Genomic DNA, 25,634 nt, shown 5'->3' with positions numbered 1-25,634 from the left:
TGGATCAGAGCCAGTGTATCCACAAAAAGAAGTGGTTATACAGCTTAAGGGAGGAAAAATTATTTAACTGCTTGGTCAAATGAGATTCCAGCTTGGATACTGATCTTGATTACTGAAGGAGAACAAAGAACAACACAGTAAACTCTGAAAGGCATCATGAAATCATGATGTCAAAAAACAGCCGGTATCATAACAAGGAATGTCATCCCAGGCTTGAAGTCTGGCTTTTCCTTTTACTGTCAGCAGAGGGTTCCTTTGGCTGAATCTTTATAAGAGCACTATTTTAAAAAATAAAAGAAGTTTAGGTAACACTATTTTTCAAGAAACACACGCAAATAGCAATTTTGCAGCTGATCAGTTTTGACACACCTGGCTATCAAAATGTTCAGCCTTCTATGAAAAGCCTGCAGTTCGCTGAGAGGAGCTACCATGAGTATGTCTTCAAGCTGACATTTCCAACAAGGATTTTAAAAGCACCTTGGCAGTACTGACTGTACCCATCGCCCCCAGCCAACACCCACAGGACACATCTTACTCCACACACACACAAGTGTCACTCACTTCAGCCAACTCATGTACGTTTAACTTTGAAAAAATGCTAAAAAGCCAAAACAGAAATTAATCTTAAATGTACCCATAACTGTTCCAGGGTCATACAGTGGGAGCACTGACTAGTTATCTTTCTGTATGAGGTATTCAGAGGCATGAAAAGGGCTTGGCACTCAACTTGCATTAACTTTTGATATGAGTCAGACACCCAATTATCCTTTGTGCTGTTGAAAAATCCACCCTCGTCTCTAATTCTTGTATTTGCATAGGAGTTGACATCTATTAAAACAGCATTAGGTATGCAGTCAAAACAACATAACACTTCAAAAAATTACTGGGAGTCACAGTTAATTGCCTGTAAAATATTTCTTTAAAAACTCAGTAATTAGATTCAATATTTCAGATATCTCTTCCATAGATTTTGGGGTTGGATATTTACCAGGAGAGCCTCAGCTACTGGTATTTTCACCAGAAATAATAGAAGGAAACTACAACACATTAGTAGTCCATGCTTTATGAGTAATTCTGACTTAATTGCAAAATCGTAAGTAAAAGAACTGAAGTGCCTACCAGTTCAATATCTATTTACACTGTTTTTAAAAGGGTGATGTCTATACACTTGAAACAATTTTGAGCCCAAATCAAATAGAAGAAAATCTACAAGAGATGTAAATGATCATTGCAAATTACTTTATGAAAAAGCTAGAAAGAAGCACAAGCTTGTTAAAAAGGATCACAGAAATCCAAACATGCAAAACATAAAATGGTAAAAAAAAAAAAAAAATTAATACAGATTAGCCTTTAGAACTTCCCACAAAATTTAAAATAAAAGATAGGAAAGCTGGTTAGCATCAAGGCTAAGAAACAGATGAGGTTTCAAGAATATCAGGAGCTAAAGGAATCATGCCAACAATAGGATTAAGTGCCTCTTGGGTCCTCTGAAGTCGCCATTAGACAAGCTCTCCCCATCCCTCTCGAACGCTGAGTGACCCATTCCCTGCCCTGGATCAAACACTTTGGTGTTCCACCGTGCCCTGAAGGACACCCAAGTGGCCAGAACACACAGAGATATAAAGTACTCCTGAGCAGTGCCCCGACTGCTGCTCCTGCTCCAGCCCAAGCACACACATTTCTGGCTGGAAACTCCAGGCAGCCCAGCAACAAAGGCTTTTTTAAAAGATATTTTTTTCCTACAGTCATTTCTGATGTGGTCATGTTTCAAACAGTCTTGTCTATGCACAAAGTGCAGCACTGGCAAAATACTGGGAGAATATCAGTACCACACTTCCTTCCCATCAGCAACAACTCTGAGCACAGAACTGTGCTGCACAGTGAACACAGAGAATAAAAGAGGAAGAAAAGGTAAATTAGCAACAGATCAATAACCTGCCAAGAAATTATCTGTTTCTTTAATAAGCCAGAAATATAACCTGATATCCAGACTAATATTTTGGCTTGAAACTGAGTGAGAGACTGGAGATTACATCAACCAAACCAAACAAAACACCAAAAATTTATCTGAGTGCTCCATCGCTCTGCGAGTACTGCAGACAAACTGCCTATTTACCCAGAGGAAGCCAGCTATGGACATGAGTAAGTATTTCTTCTTTGTTAAAATGAAAACAGTGTTTGATCTCTTAAAGCAAGGTATAATACAGCAGAAACTGCAAGTGTTTTCTCATCTATTCTTGAATACCTTTATAAATGCTAAGGCCACTTAGCAAGTAACAGAAATGGATGCAGCTGCAAAGTGAATGGAGATAAGTGGTGAGATAAGCAGCCACAGCTGTATCACGCTGCTTAGAACATTAAGTTAAGGTAATCCCACAGCTGGGATTTAAATATCATCTGCAGAAAAAGCAGTTCCAAGAACCACTCCAAGATGTAGTTTATCAGAGTTTTGTACATCAGTGTGGGCACCCAAAACTGCCAAAAAAGGTGCCCTGTCCAGCACTGAAAAAGATGACCATGAGCCATCAGCCAGATTAAACAGCAACCAGAGAACTACACAAACTTCTGAAATAAAGAAAGAAATCAGTTTGAAAAGTATTTTTAAAAGCATTATTTTTGTTCTTATAGCAGAGGAGAGGCAGCAGTGGGAGGCGGATCTCACAGGGCACAAGATCCACATCATCTGTGGGAGAAGACCTCCCACAACCAAGGACTGGGATGATGATTAGAAACTTTTGGGGATCATAACTTGAAAGGTGTTTACAAAGTTGTATTAAACCTCTTGTACTGCAGCTCATCTGGTGCATTACTGATATTGGCCCTGAGCACTGCTTGCTGGTTAATTATGTCCCATTAATAAATCAATGAAGCGCTTGATCCTGATTTGATTCATGTTAGATTATTTGAGCAGCTCCTCGCTGCAGCAGGAAGGTATCACAGCCTTCCCTGCCTGTCTTTCTGACAAATTGAGAAACAATATCCTTCACAAAATTCATACTGTCAAACATTTTATTGCTAATTCAGCCCCTTGAAGGAAATTACTGATCAGTTTGAGGACTGACCAGGGAGGAAAATATTCCCCCCATGATTTTAGAGGGAGCAAATCTCTTTGCATGAGCAAAAATAATGCCATGTTGACTTTAGGCAAGCCTGACCACTCTCCAGATACATAAAAGTCCACTGTGGGTTTGGGCAGCTGAAGAGTTTTAATATCAAGTTTATTATTTCTTTCATTAAAGAATTTATTTCAGAATAAGCAGAGGCCTTACAAAACTATTAAAACCACAGACATTCTCTCCTGTCTCAGTCTGTTCCCTGAACTATTTTCCCCCCAAAGCAGACAGGCACTCACAACAGCACAAAGAACACCTGGCAGATCACAGCACAGGAGGATGCCTGCTACAACAGCAGCAGTTAGCAACTCCCAATTTGTTATGTTGGATTTTATTGTTAGTTTTCTGCTGTAAATTCTGTTTTCCTGCAATTCCACTAAGCCTAGGTGAACTATGTACCACTTACCAGAGTTTAACTCTCTGCTGACTGGTCCCCATAAATAGCATTTGGTGGCACAGCCATGAATTCAGAGAAATGGGAAAAACAATCCAAGGGAAAGTATTATAAAAGAAAAGTGACAATTACATTTCCTTTTATTGATGACCCTGAGCACAGTAACGCGCTGGCAAACATCCTTCTTCCCACTCTATCACAGCCCTCAGCGCAGTGTGTCCTACACCACCACTAACCTTCATTTCACCTTTTTTTTTTTTCTCTTTTCCTGATGGATGCAAAGCTGCACAGGGACAGGACAGATCCACACAAGAGCAGGCAGGAAACAGGGCTTGGGCTGGCAGTGCAGGGGCAAAAGAGAGAAAAGAGATCACAGCTCCAGGCCACTCTCACTCCTTCACTTTCTTTAAAACTATCAAGAAGCTAGGTGGCTGCATTAAAATTAGGAAGGATGCCCACCTGCCCTCAGTAGTTAGTATGCTTCCAAGGAGCCACTGAAGTCTTTTGGGAGAGATCTCTTTCTGGAAACAAGATCCACAGGAGTTTGTATGCTTGAGAAGGTGGAACCTGACCTGAACGCAGAGAAGTTGACAGGGAAAAGGTATTTCCTGGAAGGTAAATGTATTTATTCATTCTATGGCCTTTCTACCTTCTGTTAAATTTATGAGCTTTTATGTTCTATTATATTTTCAGCATTCAGCTCAAAAAACCACAGTCATGGCACAGAATGAAAAAATCCCATAAAGTCAAAAAGCATAAAGAGAGATTTAACGGCCTCCTCTTAATTTTTTTTCAGCTCTGGGATAAATCTTTGATGCAGGCTGAATGTCTCAGCTACTCTCCAGTAGGGGCAGAGGAAATGCACACCTGGAACACCTCCTGAAACTGCTTCACAGCTCCTGGGCTCTCATCACAGCCCAGTCCAAACACATTCGAAGCCCAGGCGCAGAGATGCCAGGGATGGTGCCTGCTCCCTGCCCACCCCACCAGGATCTCCACAGGCAACAGCAACAGGGTTTCTCCGGAGTCTCTATGCTGCCTGTGCTGCTGCCACCCATAAATTCCCACGTGAGTTCTCTATGCAAACACATCAGCTCTGTCTGATCTGTCTTCAGTAGCTGCAAAATGCCGAGCTCTAATATATGACACTTTTGAGCTGTCACACACACACACAAAGCCCTGGATGAGGCCAGGCCAGTCTGCCAAATAAAATCTGCTGCAAAATCTTCTCAAATTAGGAAGAAAAAAGAGCAAACAACCTACTTTATTTAGCTTTGGTTGTTCTTCTCTCCCAAAACTGTGAGCTATAAATTTCCCCAGAACAGAGCCCATTAACACAATTTCTAACAACCAGTAACACCACTGGTACCACGCAGCTGTCACCACCGTGCCTGCTAAAGCTTTATAGACTGCTCACAGAAAAAAACTGGAACAGCACCTGGGGGTTTGGTTTTGCACCAGAAGAATACAAGACTAGAACATAATTATTACGCTTAGAAAAATGATACAGGAGCTACCCAGCAGATATTTTATCTATGATCCCACCTGGTTTCCAGCTGAAAGAAAATCAGCCAGCCTTAAGAAAGAGACTCCAGGATGGGTCACAATAAACTGAATAGGAGAAAATGAAGCTCTGAAAATTAAGCTTTAGAAGTTTGTAATCGTCATCTATGAGAACAAACTTCATCCTTCCTTGCTGCCACAATTTTTGTCTAAGCAGCTGTGACAGTTGCAGCAACTCCTTTACCTATACCTGAAGCCATGTTCATTCTAAGAACATACATTTCTCTGGAGATTTTACATATGTAGAATAAAGTACCTAGGAATATACATATCACTTGGGTTGGAGGAGAAACTGGAAAACAATGCCAATATTTCATTTTAATGTCACAAAGCAAAATCCTCGTTCAGGAAGCTTTTCAGAAACTCGATTCCTGCTCTTCAAGAGGAAGAAACTTGGAAAAGGAGTTTCAACTTCCAAAACTCCATTCTTATCCTCCTCATCACCTGCACATCATTTCATTTGGTGGTGTTATACAGGAAATTCTGCTACCCTCATTTTGAACAGAATCACTGAAATACTGACTAGCCATAAGATTTTAAACTGAAAGCATGTTTTAAACAAAATGGACTATATACAAAAGTAACCCAAAAGACTGGATTTTTTTGGTTTTTCCTATTTAATTTTTTTTGTCTTCTCCTCACAAGAACCACTCAGACCTCTTGGTGCTGTGTACAGTCCAGTTCAGCTCTTTTCTCACTGTCTGAATGAAGTTGGGCCAAGAGCATCTCAGGTGTATGGTGCTAATGCAGCAAGGTCTTCACTGCTGTGCAGCAAATGGGAAGCAACATTTGAGTGTTCCTGACTCTTCTAATGTCACCCAGCAATACAGATAATGGCATGAAATGCACAGTCCTCGAGGTTGGCAGAACAGATGGAGCCTTAACCTTTATGAGAGACTCTGGTTACACAGCTTCTGCATCTTAAATAATTTATGGGATCTGATCATATGGGAGCTTCAGCTGTGGAAACAGACGATGCTGAAACAAGATCTGATCCAATCTGTTCATTTGCCAGTGTTCAAAACCTGGGAAAGGTGAACAGGTCGCCCTGCAGCCCATGGCGCTTGCAGACATGGGATTTCCAGCCCCATACACTTGTTTATTCCTGTTTATTGCTTTTAACGTAACCCAGCATCAGCTTGTGGTACACTACATTTGCTCTAGCTAATCAGCTTTAATCCAATTTTGCTCTAAAACCAAGCAACTTTTCCTCAAATTACAATTCAGATGCTCTGCAGGTGAAGATGCAAGTTAGACAATCACTGCACACGTTATCAGACAAATATTTAAGCAAAAAATAGTAGCTCGCTCTTAAGGTAGAATATTTACAAATGAGTACAGTGGTTCTATGGGATTGAAATGGTAAACAGGACCTCAATTTTAGATACACTGAGAGGAAACTTTAGCCTGAGAGCAGCATTTGTGCTGATCCCCAGGGCAGACAATGCTGGCACAGGAACACTCGGGGGGCTGTAGACACAACACAGAGCAGAGCAACCACATAAATGTGCCCATTTGCTCTTCCACAGAGCAACAGAGCAGGGAGAGGCAAGTGAGGAAGCAGCACAAGCACGTTACCCAGGCCAGGAATACACACAACAGCCCATTTTTAGTATGCCTTGTCAAACAGCTGTGGAAGTCTGAAAGCTCCCCAAAACCATTTTAGGAGAAGGATATTAAAGCAAACCAGTCCCAGTTCAGATGACTTTAAAATTCCAGGCTAAATTCTGCTTTATAAAAGCTGATTCATGAACAGACCAAATATTGCTGTTCTGGGATGCACATCAACGAGTAGGGCAGATGGTCTGGGGTGGCAGCAGCTTCACTCATCTGATTTTAATCCATCACCACAACCCTGTCAGAGCCTCAGTCACGTGTGCTTCACTTAACTCACTTGTTCGGTTCACGCGAGGCATCCAGAAAAAGCCCACTGAACAAGATGTACAGCTCATATTTACTACTCAACCTTGCCAGCATTCCTGCTTTTTTAAACAAGACTGGAGAAATAAATTTGCTCTTGGCTGCGAGAACCTCTGCCAGGTTTTCCGTCCTAACTGTGTTTTAATCGGATCAGCACTTAAACTTTTCAAAAAACAGTATTTAATGAAAACAAACAGATGTACAACTGCCGAACGTCACCGGGAGACTGTTAACATGTGTCATCACCGAGTTTTAATAGCAAAACTAAAAAAAAACCAAAGACTGAGAGTTATGACAGGGAAATATGGTTGCTATAGGAGTGCAGCTTCCACAACACAACACTCCCAGCAGAGAGGAGCTCCCACGCACAGCCCGAGCAGGCATCCATGCTGGAGTTGGCGTGCACACTTCAGCCCCCCAGCTCCCACAGCCCCCTCCTGCTCTGCCACTGCTCACCCTCACAGCTGCTGCAGGGCAGGCCACTTCTCAGACTGCTGATTCAACAGAAAATCCTTCCAAATATAGGGGGAAAATATAGTTTCCTTCACGTCAGGCTTCAAATCGACTCCTCCAGCAGCGTGACCCAACCTGAGCCCCTGAGGAGTGGGGATATGGGTGGAAACCTCTGCCCAGGGGAGGACACATCTCCCTGTGGCAGCAGTTCCATGCTGCAACCTCCCACATAAATACACCCACCTGAACAGGTTCCAAGCCACCAGCCAAGGTGTAGCTTCTTCAGAGGATAATTCCACTTCCAGCATGCTTCAAAATACCCACATCCACATTATGATCCCTATTTCTAAGAATAAAGCTGAACAAAATGGTTTCTCCCTCTACTTCCCACAGGAAAGCAAAGCAAAGAGCCCATCTAAACTTTCTTTCCTTTCTTAATGAAACTCTTACTGATTTTTCATCCTTGTGACTCTTTGCCTTGGAGCAACTTCTTTTAGCTGCAGGTTGACACAATTAATTTGTATGTATGCTTAAGGGAAAGTTTATCAACAGAGTCTCCAGAAAGATACTAAAACGGTTTTATGAAAAAGCTATGAAATTTTACATATGGCATTTACCAGCCTAATTTAACAAGAACAAAAAAAAAAAAAATCCAGAGTAATGCATGACATTAACAATCAGCAGATTCCTGTGACATCCTATGCCACCTCTATGCAGCTGTCAGTACACAAAGGATAACAGAAGTCAGGCTGAATAAATTTGTGCTGATAAAGATTAAAAATAAAAAACCACCACAAGAGACATTCATTCAGATATATGGATCTTCCACGTGTTAATAGCTACCCAAAGATAAGGAGACCAGATCACATGTGTGTGTATCCATAGAATAACAGGACAGTTTCTGGCACTAAAATGTGTACTTGGGTTGGGCATAAAGAAACTGCTAGGATTTAATGAATAAATAAATGAAAAATCCATCAGCAATACATTAACAGACAAGACAGCTTTGCCAATACCAAAGACATAAAAAGGAACAAATCTCTGATAATTTATTCTTAAGCTAAAATTTTCCAGCTGCTTCAATTGCTATTTACATGGGAAAACAACTAAAATGCTACAGACCTTTTAGTTCTCATTCATGCAAAATACAATCATTTTACTGGTTTAGGGAGGGAACAAAATTATGGGCCCACAGGCAGCATCCAGGATACAGTAACTCAAGTAACTATTAGTCAGGTTTGTCTCTAAGAAAAGGAAATATCCTTTTGCTTTAAAGTTAATCTTTTGCATTGTGACTAATATTGTCTAAATGGCACTGTCCATAAGTAAAGTACTGGCTAGAATTCATTCCACAAGACCTGAAAATAAGGATCTTTCACAAAGTATTTGGGCTTCTGGGGAAAAAAATAAAAAGGAAAACAAATCAGGCCCTATAAAACTTTTAGAAAAGAAGTTAAGAAGTTGAATCATCTGTCACTTTATCAGTCCAACACCTGTTGTCCTTGAGAGGTGAAGCAAAAGGAAAGCTTGATGGAAACCTCTTTCCCATGCCCTCATGTCTGCCTTTTCATTAAAGTATCAACTCACTAGTACTGTCCTAATGATGGTAACACAATTGTCCTTAACTACTTCCCAAATTACCTGATTAAGGAAGGAATTCAATAGTGTTTCCTAGGTAGTATCAATTAATCCCCACCAGCAGAGATCTATAACGGAGCCTGCAGCGCGCTGCCCACACAGCCGGGAGCGAAGCAGAGGTGGGGGAGAGAAGGCAGGGCTGGTCCCAGGAATGACACTGAACAACAAAGTGAGTCAGTCAGACTCCCAGCCTGGATTGTGTCAAGGGAACAGAAGTCCTTGAACTGCACAGGAACAAGCGCAGGATGCAGCCAGATGAGATTACTTATGCAGGATGCTTATTCCACTGAAAGACAAGCGGCAACACCAGCACCAGGAGCAAAAAGGGGATTTCAGAGAGATAAACAGATTGAAAAAAAAGCATGTTTGATGCTCATGACAATTATGTCTTCTACTCCAAAAAGGTTTAAGAACTGTAAAAAGTTACTAGGATAAGAAAAGGTTAGGGAAATTTTTTAACTCTCACTAAACAGGCCATACCAAAACAGTGAGATTAAAAGAAAGAACATTTATAAAATCCTACATGAAGCAAACATGAAAAGGTTGCTCAGCTGCAAGATAACTGAGTAATGTAACCTTTCAAAGCAGCAACGAAAAGCGATTAGACCATCCCTTGGATTGAAAATGATTGATCATGCTGCCGGTATTGGAATTGAAGTTGACTGTAATGCTTTTTATGTAATTGCTTTATTGAATGCTGCATAGCTTTATTTGGCAATATAGTCAGAACACTGCTAGTTTTACCAGTTCTTTAGCTCCTGATACACCACAGACACACAGTTACAACACATTTATCCCAATGATATTGGATTAAATGGCACACACTAAGGTTGCCTCCTGACCTTTCAGTTAAGGTCTATGGGGAATCTTCTTCCTGCAGAATCATCCAGTTGATTTGAGTACCAGCAGCTTTCCATCCTCTGCATCTGTTCGCTGGTTTATTCCATAAACTATATCAAAAAAACTTAAATCTGATTTGGGGCCCTGTGTGCCGTAATAATTAAATCATTCTGAGGACTTTGAAAGCTGGCTCATCCATTAAAAAAAAAAAAAATCAATCAAGGACAAGGAAATCACAGTGAAGAAGATAAGTAAGTAAAACTTTCTTTTTTATATTGGAGCACATTAAAATATCTATGGGAAAAGCAGTGGGGGTGGGGAGTTGTTTGATTTTAACCTTCGTTTTTATCTAAAAAAACCAGCTTCAAAATTTAAATGTAACGGCATAGAATTACTTTTTCTCACCTGCTTTTCAATTTCTTTGGTTTATTATCCCCTGGTATCACTCCCTGCTCTTTGGAGAGAGTCCTGGCAAAGGTCAGCAGTCAATTAGCCATCAATAAATACCCAACATGAGAGTGACAATTTCGGGCTGCCTGAGCTCCCATTACTAAACCAAGCAACATGTTTGAAAGCTCATAACAAAAGGCATAAAGTACTTTGGAGTGTACCGAACATAACTATAATGTTACCTTTAAAGCAGTAAGTATGAAAAATATCAAAGGAGGTATGTAATACCAAGTTTTATCATCTATTGCACACGTATATTGATTTAACCGAGACACGCTCACTTATCTACAAAGCAAAAAATTGGGTTTTAAGTACTGTACTTTGCAAGACCCTTAGGGCACAATAACATTACTGTCATCATTTACTCTGACTTCCCTGTCTCTCATTTGATCCGTCCCCAGTCTTTTCAAAACATTGCAGCTCTGTTTCTATTTCTGCCACCACGCCACTGTCCTTGGCTGGATGGCAACACTGTAATTATACACGGGTGACATAAAACACAGGCAAAAATTAATGCATAAACACAGACACACAGAGAGGCACTGACATCTAAGCAACATATTTAACACCCAGACACATGGATAATTTTCCCAGTGCTGTGCACACAAGGATGTACTCAGGGTTTTGGGAAGGTTGTTTCGCACAGTTTCTCATGTTTGAAATTGTTTGGGGACAATCCTAAAAACAAGATCATCTTGGCATTTTGCAGAGGAATGCAGAAGATAGAGGATTGATAATCTCCTTAAGAGGAAAGTGGGATCAATAACAGTTAAAAGTTTGGATAAACCCTCATTATCACACTCCTACAACTTCAAAACGAATCCAAGCAAGCCTCCTGTTAAATGCAGACACAACCTCCAATCTGCAGAATCACAAATTTCACACTAACAATGTTTTAAATCAAGATACAGCTGTACAGGGGTTATGAAATATTTAATGTCAATTGAAAAACAGATGTACTGAGTTAGTTTAACTTAAAATACTAAAGTTTAGGTAAGTTCTTCTAGTGATGCACCATATGCATTTAACATAGAGCTGCAATTTACTGAAAATTTACGAAATTTTCACAAACAACTTACTGAAATTCATCTTCACTTCTGCTTGGATACAGCATTATTTTATTAATGCAACCAAGAATATTAGGGGAATGACAATAAAAACATCAGTGCTACCTTATGAGCACTATAGTTAATAACAGAACTTCTGGAAAGTTTCTGGTGTTTAATCATTAAAGCCTCCTTTTAATCATTGTCTGTAGAAACTCTAATTCTCTACCCCATCCAGACAGCTGCTTCAAAACTCTGCAGCTAATACACATCTAAATTTATTAAATGCCTAGAAAATTAAAAGTATAGAAATAATTTTTTCTGTACCCAGTGTCTCCACTGTGAAGATCTTCAATAGACAGAAGAAAAGTGCTTATTTTGCTTAGAAGCAGATGGGTGCTATAAATGTAATTAATGGGTCAAAAGATGTTAAAGATGTCACAAGTACTGAAGTTTTCCCTTCAGCAGCTTCAAACCTGTGAAAGTTATGATTATAAATATCATCATGTAGAGAAGTAAAGCATGCCTCATGTGTAGGTAGATATTATTACACTGTTGAAATTTGAAGGTCTTTGGATCTCGGGGGTGACAGGATAAGCCCCAAAGGACGCCAAACACTGAAAAATTTCAGGTGGTAACACAATAAACACCCTGGATTTAACCACATGGCTAGCACACCCAGTCATGTTTCATATTTCTGTTGACTTATTCAATGGGTCAATAAAGTCCTGATAAAGACTAAAAGAAGTACCTAGCTTGCACATTTAATTTTTAAGCATATTGAAAATATAATACCTTAAATGTCAAAATTTTTCAGGGAGTCATACAGCATGAACTGCTCTTGCAAATGAAGCGTAGGAACACTTTTAAAGCTGCTGTTGACTAAGCCAGGGAATACAAACCCTTCATTACCACTTAATTCTGTGCAGGGTGTAAACACAACCCCGAGCTCGCTCGCCGTTACTTGGGTTGTGCTGGTGACATCAGCCCCTCCTCAAAGCTGAAAGTCTGACAGCACTATTTCACAGAGCCATGAAGAGCTTTTAAACAGATTCCGGGAAAATAATATTAAAACCAAGCAGCAAATATATTGCTTAAGGTAACCAAGGGAAGTTGCCTGGTCCTGTCCCTGGGATCAGCTGGGTACCACAGCACACACACTCAGCAATGTGGGCTCCGTGTTGGAGGCGCTGGGCTGGCTCCCCTTTGAACATATGCCCTTTCAAGTGAAATTAATCACTCTCTTTATCACTCCTGCAGCATCTGGAGCCATAATCATTACCCAACTGCTGGGAAAGAAATGAAACCACTAATCGCATGGGGAGCAGGGCTTAACGTTCAGAGCAGGAAAGTTTTTATTAAGTTCTCATTTGAAAAGTGATTTTTCATGGCTGGCCTTCCAGGACATGCCACACAAAAGCTGGATCTGCTTCAGCAACTGTCTACAACTCACCCCTAGCATACAGAACCAATGTACTTAGAACCACTATAATGAGGGTTTAACATGCTTTTCCAAACTTAGCTCTATAATCCTAAATCACTATTACACACAAGTACTACACAGAGACACATTCAACCATGAGCTTTAAAAGGTCTCTGGAAGAACGAACTGCAGAGTTCTACAAAGAGTTAGAGACCAGGCAGTGTCATCAAGAGCAGGGACCAGACAGTGGCTCTGGAATCACACCCTGCAATTGGACTGGTCTCAGCAAGAATTCCCCAGGCAAACTGAAGCTCCTACACCAAAACTCCAGTATTAAGCAGTCATTCCATCGTATCTATCCTCCAGCTGAAGGTGATTGAATTCAACAATGCCAACACTATGGAAATAACCTGGATTACCATGAAATATCCCTTCTAACTTCTCTATTTCACGTTCCCGGCTTTTGCCATTCAAATTTTTTGAAACTAAGAAAGAACACAAAGAAATTATTTTTTCTTTTTGAAAAGAAAAGAAAAAAAGAATAAAATGATGACGGCAGGACTAGTCTGAAAAATAGCAGAAGAAAAAAAGAAATCTAGGGAATAGGGGTATCAGAGGGCAGACTTCCCAAACCTCATGAAGAGTCCCTAGAAAGAGTCAGCAGGATTACATGCATACTGAGAACATCATGATGTATTTTAGGGATTTCTAATACAATTTTGTTATTTTCACCCATAATTTTGCTCTTCACAAGAGCTGAATGAGGAAGTGATTACCCCTATATACCGAAATCATTCAACTAAGTGGCGAAGTAAAACTCTTAACTTAAGAGATACTTATTTAAAAAAAACCTGCAGGGTTCTGAACAAGGGCAGCAGAATAATTAAATCTAGTACTCCACTAAAACAGGCTGAAAATGTGATCATCCATTTTTAATGCTCTGCCTATACGTAACAACAGAAATCTTTCCAACAGCTGCATTCAATTAAAAAAATATTAACCCCAAGGAAAAAATACAAAAACATCCCCATCTGTTTTTCTTGCCACTCACTGAGCTTCTTTTGTGACTGAAATATGTACAACAATACAATCCAACAAAGTTGAATGAAAAGTGCCACAATTCCGATAACAAGCTATCTTTTTATTTTTTAAAATGAACAATTTAAAAGAAACCACTTTTGCAGATTTTCCCCTGTGACCCCTAGCTCTGTTCCCATAGTAACTATTGAGGAAAGAAAAGGATAAGAAGCCTAACATACTTTTCCCAATACCAACAAAAAACAGAAAAAAGCACCTTATTCTCAAAAACTATTATTCTCAAGAAGAGAAGAGGGACATTAAAAGATTAGTGTGAATCTCCTGTGTAATCTAGTTTAAACCACCACCTACTGAACATCTGATGCTGGTTGACAATGTTTGTTAAAGCAGGCAGCCTTATTGTAAAAGAACTGCTGAAATAGTTCTGCAAGCCCAACAATAACAAAATGACCGGGCACACGCCGTAGAAGCGCCCCCCTGAAGGCAGCCAGCCCAGAGCCAGGCTCAGCACTCGCCTCTGCCAAGGAACTCGTATTCCAAGCACATCAAGTGTTAACTTTAGCCTTTACTTCAGGGTTACTTCAGTTCCTCCTCTGCTTGCCTTTTTCACTGGACTGGTACTCAGTGCTGCCCGTACTGCTGGCTGGAGTGCTTTTCTAGGAAAATACACTAAGCCAAGGATTCCTTCTTTAAGCAGTGCCACCAAGAACCTCCCTCTGCTGTCTAGAGTTCCCCACAGGAAACCAGAACTAACAAACATGCCGAGTTTTACAGACAAGGAAAAACAGCACCAGTAAGTATTTCTGTGTCTCTAACCAGCATCCCAAACTCCTTCAGGAGCTATTTCAACACCTCTGATGCTGGCTGACTCTTTGTGTCACAGGTCCTTCAGCCACGTTCCACACACCGAGCTTTCAGCCCGCTGGGATAAGCACAGGACCCAGGTGGGTGTGCCATGGGCTGCCGTGGCATTCCTCCAACCCAGCAGCAGACCTTAAGCACCTGGAGGAAAGACCAGGCTGGAAAATGATGTTCCAGCATATAAAATCTTCTCCAGCTTTTATGGAGCTCTTCTGGTGTACATTTGTCTCGTTCTCTGCCAAACTCTCCAGTATTTCCTGTCTGAGGACACAAGGTCTCCACCAACTTTGAAATGTCTCACCCATCTAAATACGAATTGAACAATTCCTGCAAAGGGTTATAAATTAAGGCAACAGGTGCATTCCAGGACAAGTTGAATTCAGTTGTTGAGAAAATAAGACCAGATGATGATATCAATATCAGAAGTGAAATAAGACGGGTGAAGTGAAGCAACAGAACCATATGTAATAAAATTTTAAGATTCGTGGAACAGAAGGGTTGAAATGTGGATAGGAAATGGTAAGGAACAAAGACAAAAGAAAACCAAATATTTATCAATCTGAAACAGCTGCACTTCTGTTTGAGGAAAATTAGATTAGCTTTGAAGCCACCCTTAAAGCTTCCCAAATATCAGTGACTAATATCAACCAGCATATTAAATTTTGCTTCTAATTAAATTTTGCAAAACAACTTCCTTTAAATCTTCAAATGCTATTGTTTTCTAAAAATGTTTTGTAGAAATAGAAGCATAATTTATGCTGTCTCATAGAATACTATTTGTAAATAATTATTTTAGACAAATTTAGAACTGAAGTATTATTTTTCATTTAAATCACTTTTTTAATGGCTACGTAATACAACTACGCCAGCATATTAAAACCAACTGCTTCAAATGAAACTGTTCGTTACAAAGTATTTTTTATTAAATGATTCTGAGATATTATAAACCAGACACTTATAATTACAATTGAAAAATGTCAGAAGGTGAAAACTTAATTGAGATTTGATATAATTCTGAGGAGCAATGCTAAGGAAAGATTTCACTTGACCAACCAGTTCTAAGAAAATAAGTTTACTCGCAGGGGTCCAGAAGCTTGGTATCCTCAATTCATAAATACATTAGCAGCAATGACCAAAAGAAGAATTACATCAATTAAAGAGTCGTCTGGCTCAGGAAATGAGGCATAAACTGACCATGAACAAAGTTAAAGGTAAAAACAAGATTTGCCATTTTATGGCAAATGTCCTGGTTAGTTTGAGAACAGAACTTAACAGGTATTTTTTTAAAAACTACTAATTGCTTCTGCTGTCAATACTACAAGAATGCAATCTATAACCCAGGAGCATCACTTCAGTTCCAACCTCCTAGCATAGTGAAGATCCTTTGAATCATACAAAGTTTGATTAAATCAAGGCTAAATTTCCACTGGAAGGTTTCAGCATTTAAAATTCCATCCACCAAGGCAGCGTAAGAACAACCCACAATTAGAACATTTACCACACAATGAGAAGTTTGGAAGCATCAGTTAGATTATCATAAACCTTCCAGACACCACAAAAAGATCACTAAAAAGCCATTTGTGCTTCGTTCATGAGCTGCTGTCCTATCAAATAAAGGAACCACTTAATTTAGGACAGATAATCACTCTTCATTTTGTTGAGCTTTCCAAAAAACTTCACTTGTTGCAGAGCTATTTTTGAGTCTGCTTTGAGCAGGTTTGAGCTCTACCATCCTTTGAAGACCTGAACTCCTTTTAACATTTGGCGTACGTAGGTAAAAGCTTGTCTTTTAAGACATAAGGTCAAAGGCACTTCCAAACCAGCACTTGACCTTCCTGAAATTACAATCTTGAGAAAGGGCATTTTTTGGCGGTATTATCTGAGAACAGAGAACAAAAGACCTTTTTCGTTGTACCAGGGCTGGCTCACCCACACTCACGGGTGGTTCAAAGGTTTCTCCACATTAGAAGTTGTTCTCTGCAAAGTTCATTTTGTCCCTTTTCCATTATGGATCATTTTCAAGAACGACTAAAGATCCAAACCCATTTGCTAACCCTATTTTAAGGACGACTTTTAAATACAGGTAGTAACTCCCAATTAAGGTTTTTATATGTTCACCTAGGGCAGGAGTACTTATGGCTCACACACCTGGCTCCCAAAAGCCCACGAACTCCAGAGGTTTAATGGTTTCTTCCTCAGGTAAAAATCTCTCTGCTGTGATCAGAATCATTACAAACCCATTTCCCAGTCTGATACCTCACTTTCAGTGCTATTCCACTCATATCAGGGAGTACGCCCCTGCTGGGCTAAACAGCCATCCTGATTTATTTTTTGTAGAGAAGGAAAAGTCACTGGGACACAACACCTGGGTTTCTAACAGTCCCCTTCTTCCCTTCCATAGTAGACAGAGGATTATTTCCATGACAGATAGCATTTTTACCATGCTTAAAGAACCATGTTCCTAAAAATCAGGGCATTTTCATCCTACAAAAAACATTTTTACAATATTTGCCCAATTAGAAAATAAAGTCACGCCATTGCTTTAGCTCTGAGAGCCTTTTATGGGCTATGTCCCTTATATCTTTCATTCTGTTTGTATTTTGGGGGAAACAGCACATGCCTGAGGTATAGTTTATGGAGGAGCTGAAGACATCAGCAGTGAAGGGGAGCCAGAAACCCACCCAGGAGCAAGAGCAAGAATCTCTGGGAAGAGACACTTCAGCACCTTGTAATCCTAATTATCAGCTCCTCTCCTGTAAAGCACCTAAAATATTTCCTGTGTTGCACATATTTTACACTTAATTCTGACTTTGGAACTAAATTTTAGAGCTTCACCAAAAAAAAAACAAAAAAAAAACCAAAAAAAAAACCCAAAAAACTAGAATTAATCTGTGGGCTCATGTGTGTGTGTCAATATTCTATACACAGTTTTAAAAGCCTGGATGTTTTAGTGATGGATGGCCATCACTAAAACATAGGCATACTGGCATTGCAGAAATTCCAGGAACTCTTAAGATTACTCAACTGTCGGAGAAAATTAACATGGTGAAATATGCAAATTGCTAATTGGCAACTGCATTAAATACTATTAATTTACAAGAATTTAGGTCCAATTAAATTTAGCAAATGTGAGAAAATTATTCAGCTATCTGATGTCGCTGAGTAATTTAGCTGATATGATTATTGCTTTCATGTTTAGTGGCCACTAAATGAGTATCTGACAAGAAATGTCTGGAAACCAGAAGATACAGTGCACAGATATTAATTTATAACTTCTAGAAGCCAAAAGCTCAAAATAAATGGTTTTAAGACAGGCCACAGATAAGCAACATGCAAGTCATAGCGCTCTGAATAGCTGAGGGAAGAGTATGTATAAAATTGCCTCTCACTGCCAAGTTCTCATGTTTTAGAATTACAGAGCCTGGGGTTTTTTGTAGATGCAGTGATATCAGTGCCATCGTTTTCCTCTAGACCAAGACCACCAGGCCCAGCATGAAAATGTAGGAGTCTTCATTAGACAGTGTCAAGGATTTAGCTGGAAAAAAGTCTGTATTATAAACTCCAGTGATGATATGATTTTTTTTTTTCTTTTTTTTTAGCCCCATGCATATTAAGGATGCCTCCCTGGACTTCTGTGTGCTAGAAAATTTATTTCAGTACATATAAATTCATTTTCATAAAGTCAGAGCTTTCAGTAGCATAATCTTATTTAATTATAAAGCATGACATTTCAATAAGAAGTTGAATTTCTCTCCAGCAGGTAAGTAACTTGCCATGCTAACAACAGACAACTCAAGATTTAAAAACAGAACAGATCATCCCCTTTCCCATTATGGATTGCTCATTTCTCATCAGATTGTCTTATTAAAAAAAAAAGGACAACAGCTGCAGGTTTTCTTTCTATTGGAATGGATATGCTCAGTTTTTATTTTAAAAGTTCCTTAATTTTAGGTTCGCTGTGCTGTGCTTCTAGTCACATTTTATTATTTTGTATTGGGCACAAAAGTCCTCAAATTGTGGGATGATTTTTTAATAGGTCAAGATCTCCATGACCTACATCCCAGAGTATTATTGGTATCTTGCCACAAGGGATTATGTTAACCCTTCTACCTCTCCAGATCCACCTATTCCATTTAAGCCACCATCCCTCTCTTCCCAAAATACTTCCTTTTAATCTTCTGAAAGACACACCTTTGTGATTAATCATACCTGAAAAACCTTTTCTGTTCAGGTATGAAAATGCATACAAAATCAAGCCACACCCTGACAGCAGACTACCATTTACTGCCCATTGTGTTATTTCTTAGGACAACTGCAAAAAAACAAGTTTCAGAATTTAGAAATATTGCTGCTTCACTACTACTTCAGAGAAAGCAGGGGCTTCATAAATAATATTTTGTTTCTCAGCACAACATAATGTTTTGGGTGAACATACTATACATTTCAACCCAGAACTAAACATTTGGGGGTTAGATGTAACTAACTTTCAACAAAATACTTCAATGGGAAAAAAAGGGGGGGGTGGTGGTAATGTTTACAAATATTGGAGAAAAATCTTTTCTCCTCAATCAGGACAATACAGTTGGCTGAAGCTCACAAGTTATTTTCATTTAGAGAACATATCACTCGAAGTTGTTTGCTACCTCATGTCACTCCATCAGCAGAGAAAGTACATCAAAATACTCTTAGGATTTGAAGTTTTTAAAGTTACTCTCGAGAGCTCAGATATTTTTAACCCACTGTGGGAGTCACAAGAACCGGCAATTTCCTCGTGCATCTGGAAGACGAACCTTTACAACAAGCCCGTTGTGGGGCTTTCAGAGCATGGTGCCCACACAAACCTGGGCATCAAATTTTCTTAGTTCTAAATACATCTGCCCCAGATGCCTTTGAAGCATTGAAACCTCCTTATTTTCAACGGGAATCATCAAGTCAAATTAAAGTTTTATGACTTCCAATGTACATCCCTAAAGACTGACAGTACGACGTGCTTTGGAACTGAAGAGAAGACAGACAGCACTGAAGGCTCTAATTTGTCTTAAGGAAACAACTCTATCTTTCAAAGCTTGTTCAAAAAATCATGTAAATAACAGAGAAAAGATAGTTGTTGTTTATTTCCTCCTCATCTCACATGCTAGACAGTGTAAAAAAGAAAAGTCTTTAGAAATCTAGTATCCTACTGTACTTTACCAGCCCTTCCCCAGCCTCCCATACCAGCAGCCAGGCAAGAAGTTTGTGTTCATCATATCAGAAGGACAGGAGTTCTCCCAGAAAAATTGCCTCATTATTCCACTAATTCAGTATATTACCTTCTACAGAAAGGTAATTAAAAAACAAATAACCAAAATACCAAAGAACCTCTCCAAAAAAAAAGGAGGGAAATCATTTTTCCATCACATTTAATCGCTCTGTTGCTCAGTCACAAAAGCCCAAACCTCAAAGGGATCCTGGGCAATGAAACCCCTGGCTCAGTTGGGTATTTTTGATTAAGCACTTTAAGTAAACATTTCCCAAATTTGACACTATTTCCATTTCATTGAACATTCTCTGTTGTTGTGTGCTGTGCTACAAAACAAGCATCTGCTGCTTCATGTTTGGTTCTGTGCAGCTGTACCACCCCATCTCCTACCCACCCACTCCAGCACCAAGACTCGTGGTGCTCCCAAAGCATCTTCACAGGTTTCCACACCTTGTGCACATTCAACCACTGCAGTATCCAACCTGACTGATGCACAGACATAGTTCACTAAATGTACCAATGGAATTATAAACAGATCAACCAAGAGCATGGACTTCTGACTCAGTTCATCTGGAGAGACGCTGGTGTGCACCTTGCATACAAAAATTAAAAGAAAACTATTAAATGTTTCAAAGAAAGCAACATTAGGATGATGATCCAGTAAAAATACACTTAGATGAAAAGCATTAAGAAGTCCAGAATTATGTTCTGGGTGCATAACTGAAACAGATATGTAGATTACTAATGTCAAACATGTATTAACTCCTTCTATTTTTCAGATTTTAAAAAAGTTAGAATAGAAGACATTATCAGAATTTTTTAATTTATCATTAAGCTAAAACAGAATGGAGAAAGGACAATCACTCCACCCTTGAATACAGCAAATATCTAGTAGAGAAGCCAACGTATCTTTTTCCTACCTGTTTTCCAGACAAACTGGTGACCTCTCCTGGCTTCCAGATCAGCTGTTTGCAACATTAAGAAAACAAACAAAAGGAAGGGCTTCCCCAGGCTCTGCCATGCCCAATGAGGAGAAACCCAGTTCTGTTGTAGAAGCATAATTCAGATAATTCAGTCTCTTGTATTCTTTGGTCCTAGAATTAACAAAAAAAAAAAAAGCCAAAAAGAGAAGGCTTGTTAAAATATTTAAACCACCAAGGCAACAGGCTCAGCCTAAGGGTAACCTGGCAGCCACTGTGAATTTCCCAGTCCCTGTGAGCCAGATTTGATGAGGACGAGTCTGTTACAGGCGCTTCACTTGGAGAGGGAGAAAAGAAAAGGAGGAGGGGAAGAGAGAGACAAAGGGCCAGCTCCCAGAGGACCTACAGTCCCATCCTACAAAGCCACTGTAAATGCTTTTAGCAGGTTCTTAAGAAGAAATCTGCCAGTGCCAATAAATGGCAAGGGATCCAGTGGCAGTGTGTGGTGTGTCCCTTCTTTTCTCTATTTAGCTTCAGCAAGAGTGTTATCATGATATAGGCAGACTAAAAAAGTGAGAATGGATTCCATGTACAAAATTCAGCTCCAAATCCAGACCACACGACCTACATTTAAGATCCAGGCCTGGAAATGTTTTAGTTCCAAACCCTGTGTAAACATGGGATACACAAGAGCAACATCAGAAATGCAGCAGGAAAAGCAGGGTAACAGGGGTTGCTCATTAGCACATGATGGACCAGCTTGAAAGGGAAAACCAGACACTACACAGGCATTTCTATGGAATTTGGGACACTCATTCAAGTCCCTTGGGATCTTTGAGCTCCAGATCAGCAACCAGTTACTCCAGAGAGGTCTCTCTGACTAAGGGATTTTAATTACAGCTCCCCAATACTTCAGACAAATACCAGAGGCACACTGTGAATGAGACAGGAATGGATGAAGTCCTGCTGCTGCAGCAGTTTTAGACCACACAATTCATTAAAATAATCACTGAGTGGTGCTGGAAGCAAGGAGTGTTTCTCTGGGTCTCCATACAAAGCAGGAGACCAGCTCCTAAATGCCAACTTCAGCAAACACCCACATTGTTTATACACTACAGAAAAGCTCCAAACAACAGAGATTCAGAAACTCACACAACAAAATAAAATCTTAAAAATTCCACTTCAGTCTAGTAATTCCAATCTCTGTGTCTCTCATTCCACAAGATGACCAACTAGATACTTAGTAAGGCAGATTTTACATGAGTTTCAAGATATTTCGGATTCATCCATATTCAGGTGGGAACAATTTGGAAATCTCAAAAAACATTCATGTTACTTCCACATCAAACAAGTTTCTGATGTAAATTTACATATTAATTTTTCTGACACAACAGCTTTTGTATTTATGCCGTGTATTTATACCAAGCTTCAATTCTCCACAGAGTTCTACTTATTAGCGATTAATCCTACTTTTATAGGTTAAAATGTCACATCCGTACTTGTGTAAGGATGGAGATAACACCTGTCTTCAAGATTTGTCCTCACGGGCATAATCTTGTTGATTTTCATTTAAATTATCAGCTATTAGAAGTTCAGTCCAGAAAATTCTATTACATTCCTAACCTTATGAAAAGCGACATTGTCATAGCACATAATACACAGCATCATTCTTGATAAGAAACTGAAGATAAATCTGGAAATTGTACACACTGAATATACAGTAGAGCTTTTAATTTCAGGCTGTATTCAAATTGCTTTGAAACAGTTTCTATCATGATAAATTCATGCAATTACATTTAATCAGATCTTGACTAACTACAGTGGGAGATACAACGTAATATCTGTTATCTGCTTTAGCTCATTCTTGTGTTTCAGATGAACAGCATCTCACGTACAACCTAAAAACCCACCAACCTGACCAAACACAGTAATGTAGGCAAGGACCAGATTTATGCTTTGCTCATGTCTTCTGGGTTAATTTTATTCAGAATTCACATTTAATTCAGAAGGTAACCCAAGCCCCAACACCCAGGTAATGTAACACAGACCACAAGTGGCCTCGTAGGAAGCACACAAGCTCAGAAATCTTGAGCATCATTGAGAAATCCGATGCAGCAGCAAGGTCCTGGGATGTGGGGAAGAAGGGCCCTCAGACATCCTGCAATTCAGCATTTTTTACCCATCAGGGTGGCTGCTCACCTCACACAGAAGAGCTGAGGAGGAGCGACTCGCCCAGTGCCTTCAGCATCGCAGTCACCATCTATGACGGTCGGAAACCAGAGTCACTGACTTTCTGTCAAGGGAAAGAGAAGGAATCAGTGACACTGGCTCCAACACCATCCGCACACAGAGACACAAAGCCAGGAAAGGAATTATTCAGATGCTCAGATTTCAGTACTGGAGGGGAGCCACACGCCCAGCCCTGCACAGACAGCACTCACTGGACTTGCAGGGCAGCTCTCCAGGGCCAGAAAATGCCATAAAAACAACACAAACAGGCAGGGGTGTGAAATGGGCGAATCCAAGGAAACCTCAGATAACAGCTGATAAAGATGCTGAGATTTTTAATGAAGCACCAGTAGTGCTCACGAGCTGCTTTCTCGACACAGTGCCTTCATCTCAGCATTCTAAGGGTCAGCAAACAGCAGCATAGCCCTGGAAGCAGCAGCCTCCTCCCCAAAACAAGGGTTTCACATGTGTTCATTCTTTGGGCAGGACTACAAAGATAACTGGCTGCTGCTCCCCACGGAGCAAGAACAGAGATTACATTAAGTCAGAAAAAACAGAAATAAATTAGACACCATGACATTGATTCTAATCTCCCCCACCCCAGCAGAGCTCAATAGATTCCACTGATTTACACCCCAGCAAAGCACAATAAAAATTTGTCTGTGTATCTAGGTTTGTGTAACACAGTTTGGAACAGTAGCTGTTCTGTCCTGATACGATAAAAAATTATTGCACAGGCAACATATGCTATCTACAGAAACATGAATAAATTACATTATGAAGGCCACCAACACTTCACATCAAATTTAGTTACATGATATCTCAGCTCCCAAATGTGTCAGCATGGCTAGCTGTAAACTGGCAAATACAGACAAAAAAGCAGAAAAAAAAGAAATTAAATTTTTAAAAATTGATTTCATCGACACTAGTCATTAAATTGATGGAATTGCTTAAATATCATAAAACCATAAAATGGTTTAGGTTGGAAGGGACCTTAAAGATCATCTCATTCCAAACCCCTGCTATGGGCAAGGATACTTTCCGCTATCCCAGGCTGCTCCAAGCGCCATCCAACCTGGCCTTGGACACTTCCAGGGATGGGGCATCCACAGCTTCTCTGGGCAGCCTGTGCCAGGGCCTCACCACCTTCATATTAACATATTATTTCCTAAATATGTTCAAGATATGAGCTTTAATCTGAAAAAATGTTTAGTCAATATCCTTTATAATCCAGGCCTGGCCAATTAACAGTTTGCACTAATGAATTCTCTTGAAATTAAATAATGAGGTGCTGCTTCGATATTTGGAGGACTAGTCACAAGTATCTTTGTCATTTTGCTTGGTTTGTATGGAATCTTGTTTAGGAAAACAAGGATATCATGCATTAGCTGTAATGGCTGGGAATATACAGGCAGTCTTGAAAAAGCCATTGCAAGTTTTCTAATGGTCATAACAACGCATTTACATTTTCTAATCCACTGCTAATTCTCTTAATGACAGGATTGAATAAAACTAGTTTTGAAAAGCAAACTTATTTTAGAAACCTGCATTTCTGCTGAAAGCATGGCATTCCAGTGACAAAATGTTAGAAATAAATAAACATGCATACAGCTGACAAGAATCTGATTTCTGATCAAAATTCAATTTAATTCTCAGCCTCAATGAAATATCCAGCAGCCAAATCCTGGTCTAATTCATGCTTAGCTAGGGAGGGGAAAAAGTCTCCGGGAAACTTTTCCCATTTTCCAGCCACTGCTGAACAGTCAGAGGCAGGTTTTTCCAAGTGACAGGCACTGTGCTAGTCCAAGACACATTAGAGGCTTCGAAATCATCCGACAGTGAAAAATGAAAGACTCATGGCCCAATTTTGACTCTCCACTCTCACATAATGCATTGTTAGAGAAGGGACCAGTTGCTCTTTCTCCAAGTTTCCACAGGACAAGGGGTTTTTCCAGTCCTTCCGCTCCATTTCTGTGGTTCAGCCTGACTCTGCTCCAACATGGATTTACAACATTTTTAATACTGAATTTAGAAAAAGATCATCTTAAACTGTTCCAAACCTGAGACACGATTTCAGCCTTGTCATACATCAGTTCAATTCCCCCTGACTTCACTGGGAGTTGTGACCTTTCCCATCATGGGTAAATCTGACCTACTTTTTGGTATGAGATGGGAATGCTGACAAGAACACCTGGATATCTCTCTCCATTTAAAACACATGATGCAATTAGAATAATCCCAAACACTTTAAATAGCAACAACTAAAAAGAAGAGCCATTACAGATGATATCTGTGGCTATAAATCATTTGCCAGGTGTCTAGCACAAAGATAAGCATCATTAATCATGAATAAATTTTCTTAATACAAATGTAAGCAGTAACTGTGCAACTGTTTGCCTATTACACACAAACCCATTGCGTGTGATATTCCAAGATAATCTGGATGTTTATATCATACTCTTTATCCTCAAATAAAGTCTGCCTTGCCTGCTCAGAAAGCTGTTACC

The 25,634-nt window shown here is 39.7% G+C and overlaps 1 protein-coding gene across 1 annotated transcript in view; it reads right to left on the bottom strand.

Annotated features, from left to right (window-relative positions):
* THSD7B (thrombospondin type 1 domain containing 7B) overlaps nucleotides 1-21,037 on the bottom strand; it is a gene marked incomplete at both ends in the record, with an annotated part of 242,972 nt that extends 221,935 nt beyond the window's left edge. Inside the window, one exon of the mRNA XM_082285365.1 lies at nucleotides 20,899-21,037. Coding sequence (XP_082141491.1) covers nucleotides 20,899-21,037 — 139 coding nt within the window. The remainder of the gene's footprint in view (nucleotides 1-20,898) is intronic.
* Between the last annotated feature and the right edge of the window lie 4,597 nt (nucleotides 21,038-25,634).

This window comes from Coloeus monedula (genome assembly GCF_965178545.1).
Source record: "Coloeus monedula genome assembly, chromosome: 7".
Classification (NCBI taxonomy): Eukaryota; Metazoa; Chordata; class Aves; order Passeriformes; family Corvidae; genus Coloeus; species Coloeus monedula.
The sequence above is the reverse complement of the archived record's forward strand: the minus strand, read 5'-3'. Positions and strand labels throughout refer to the sequence as shown.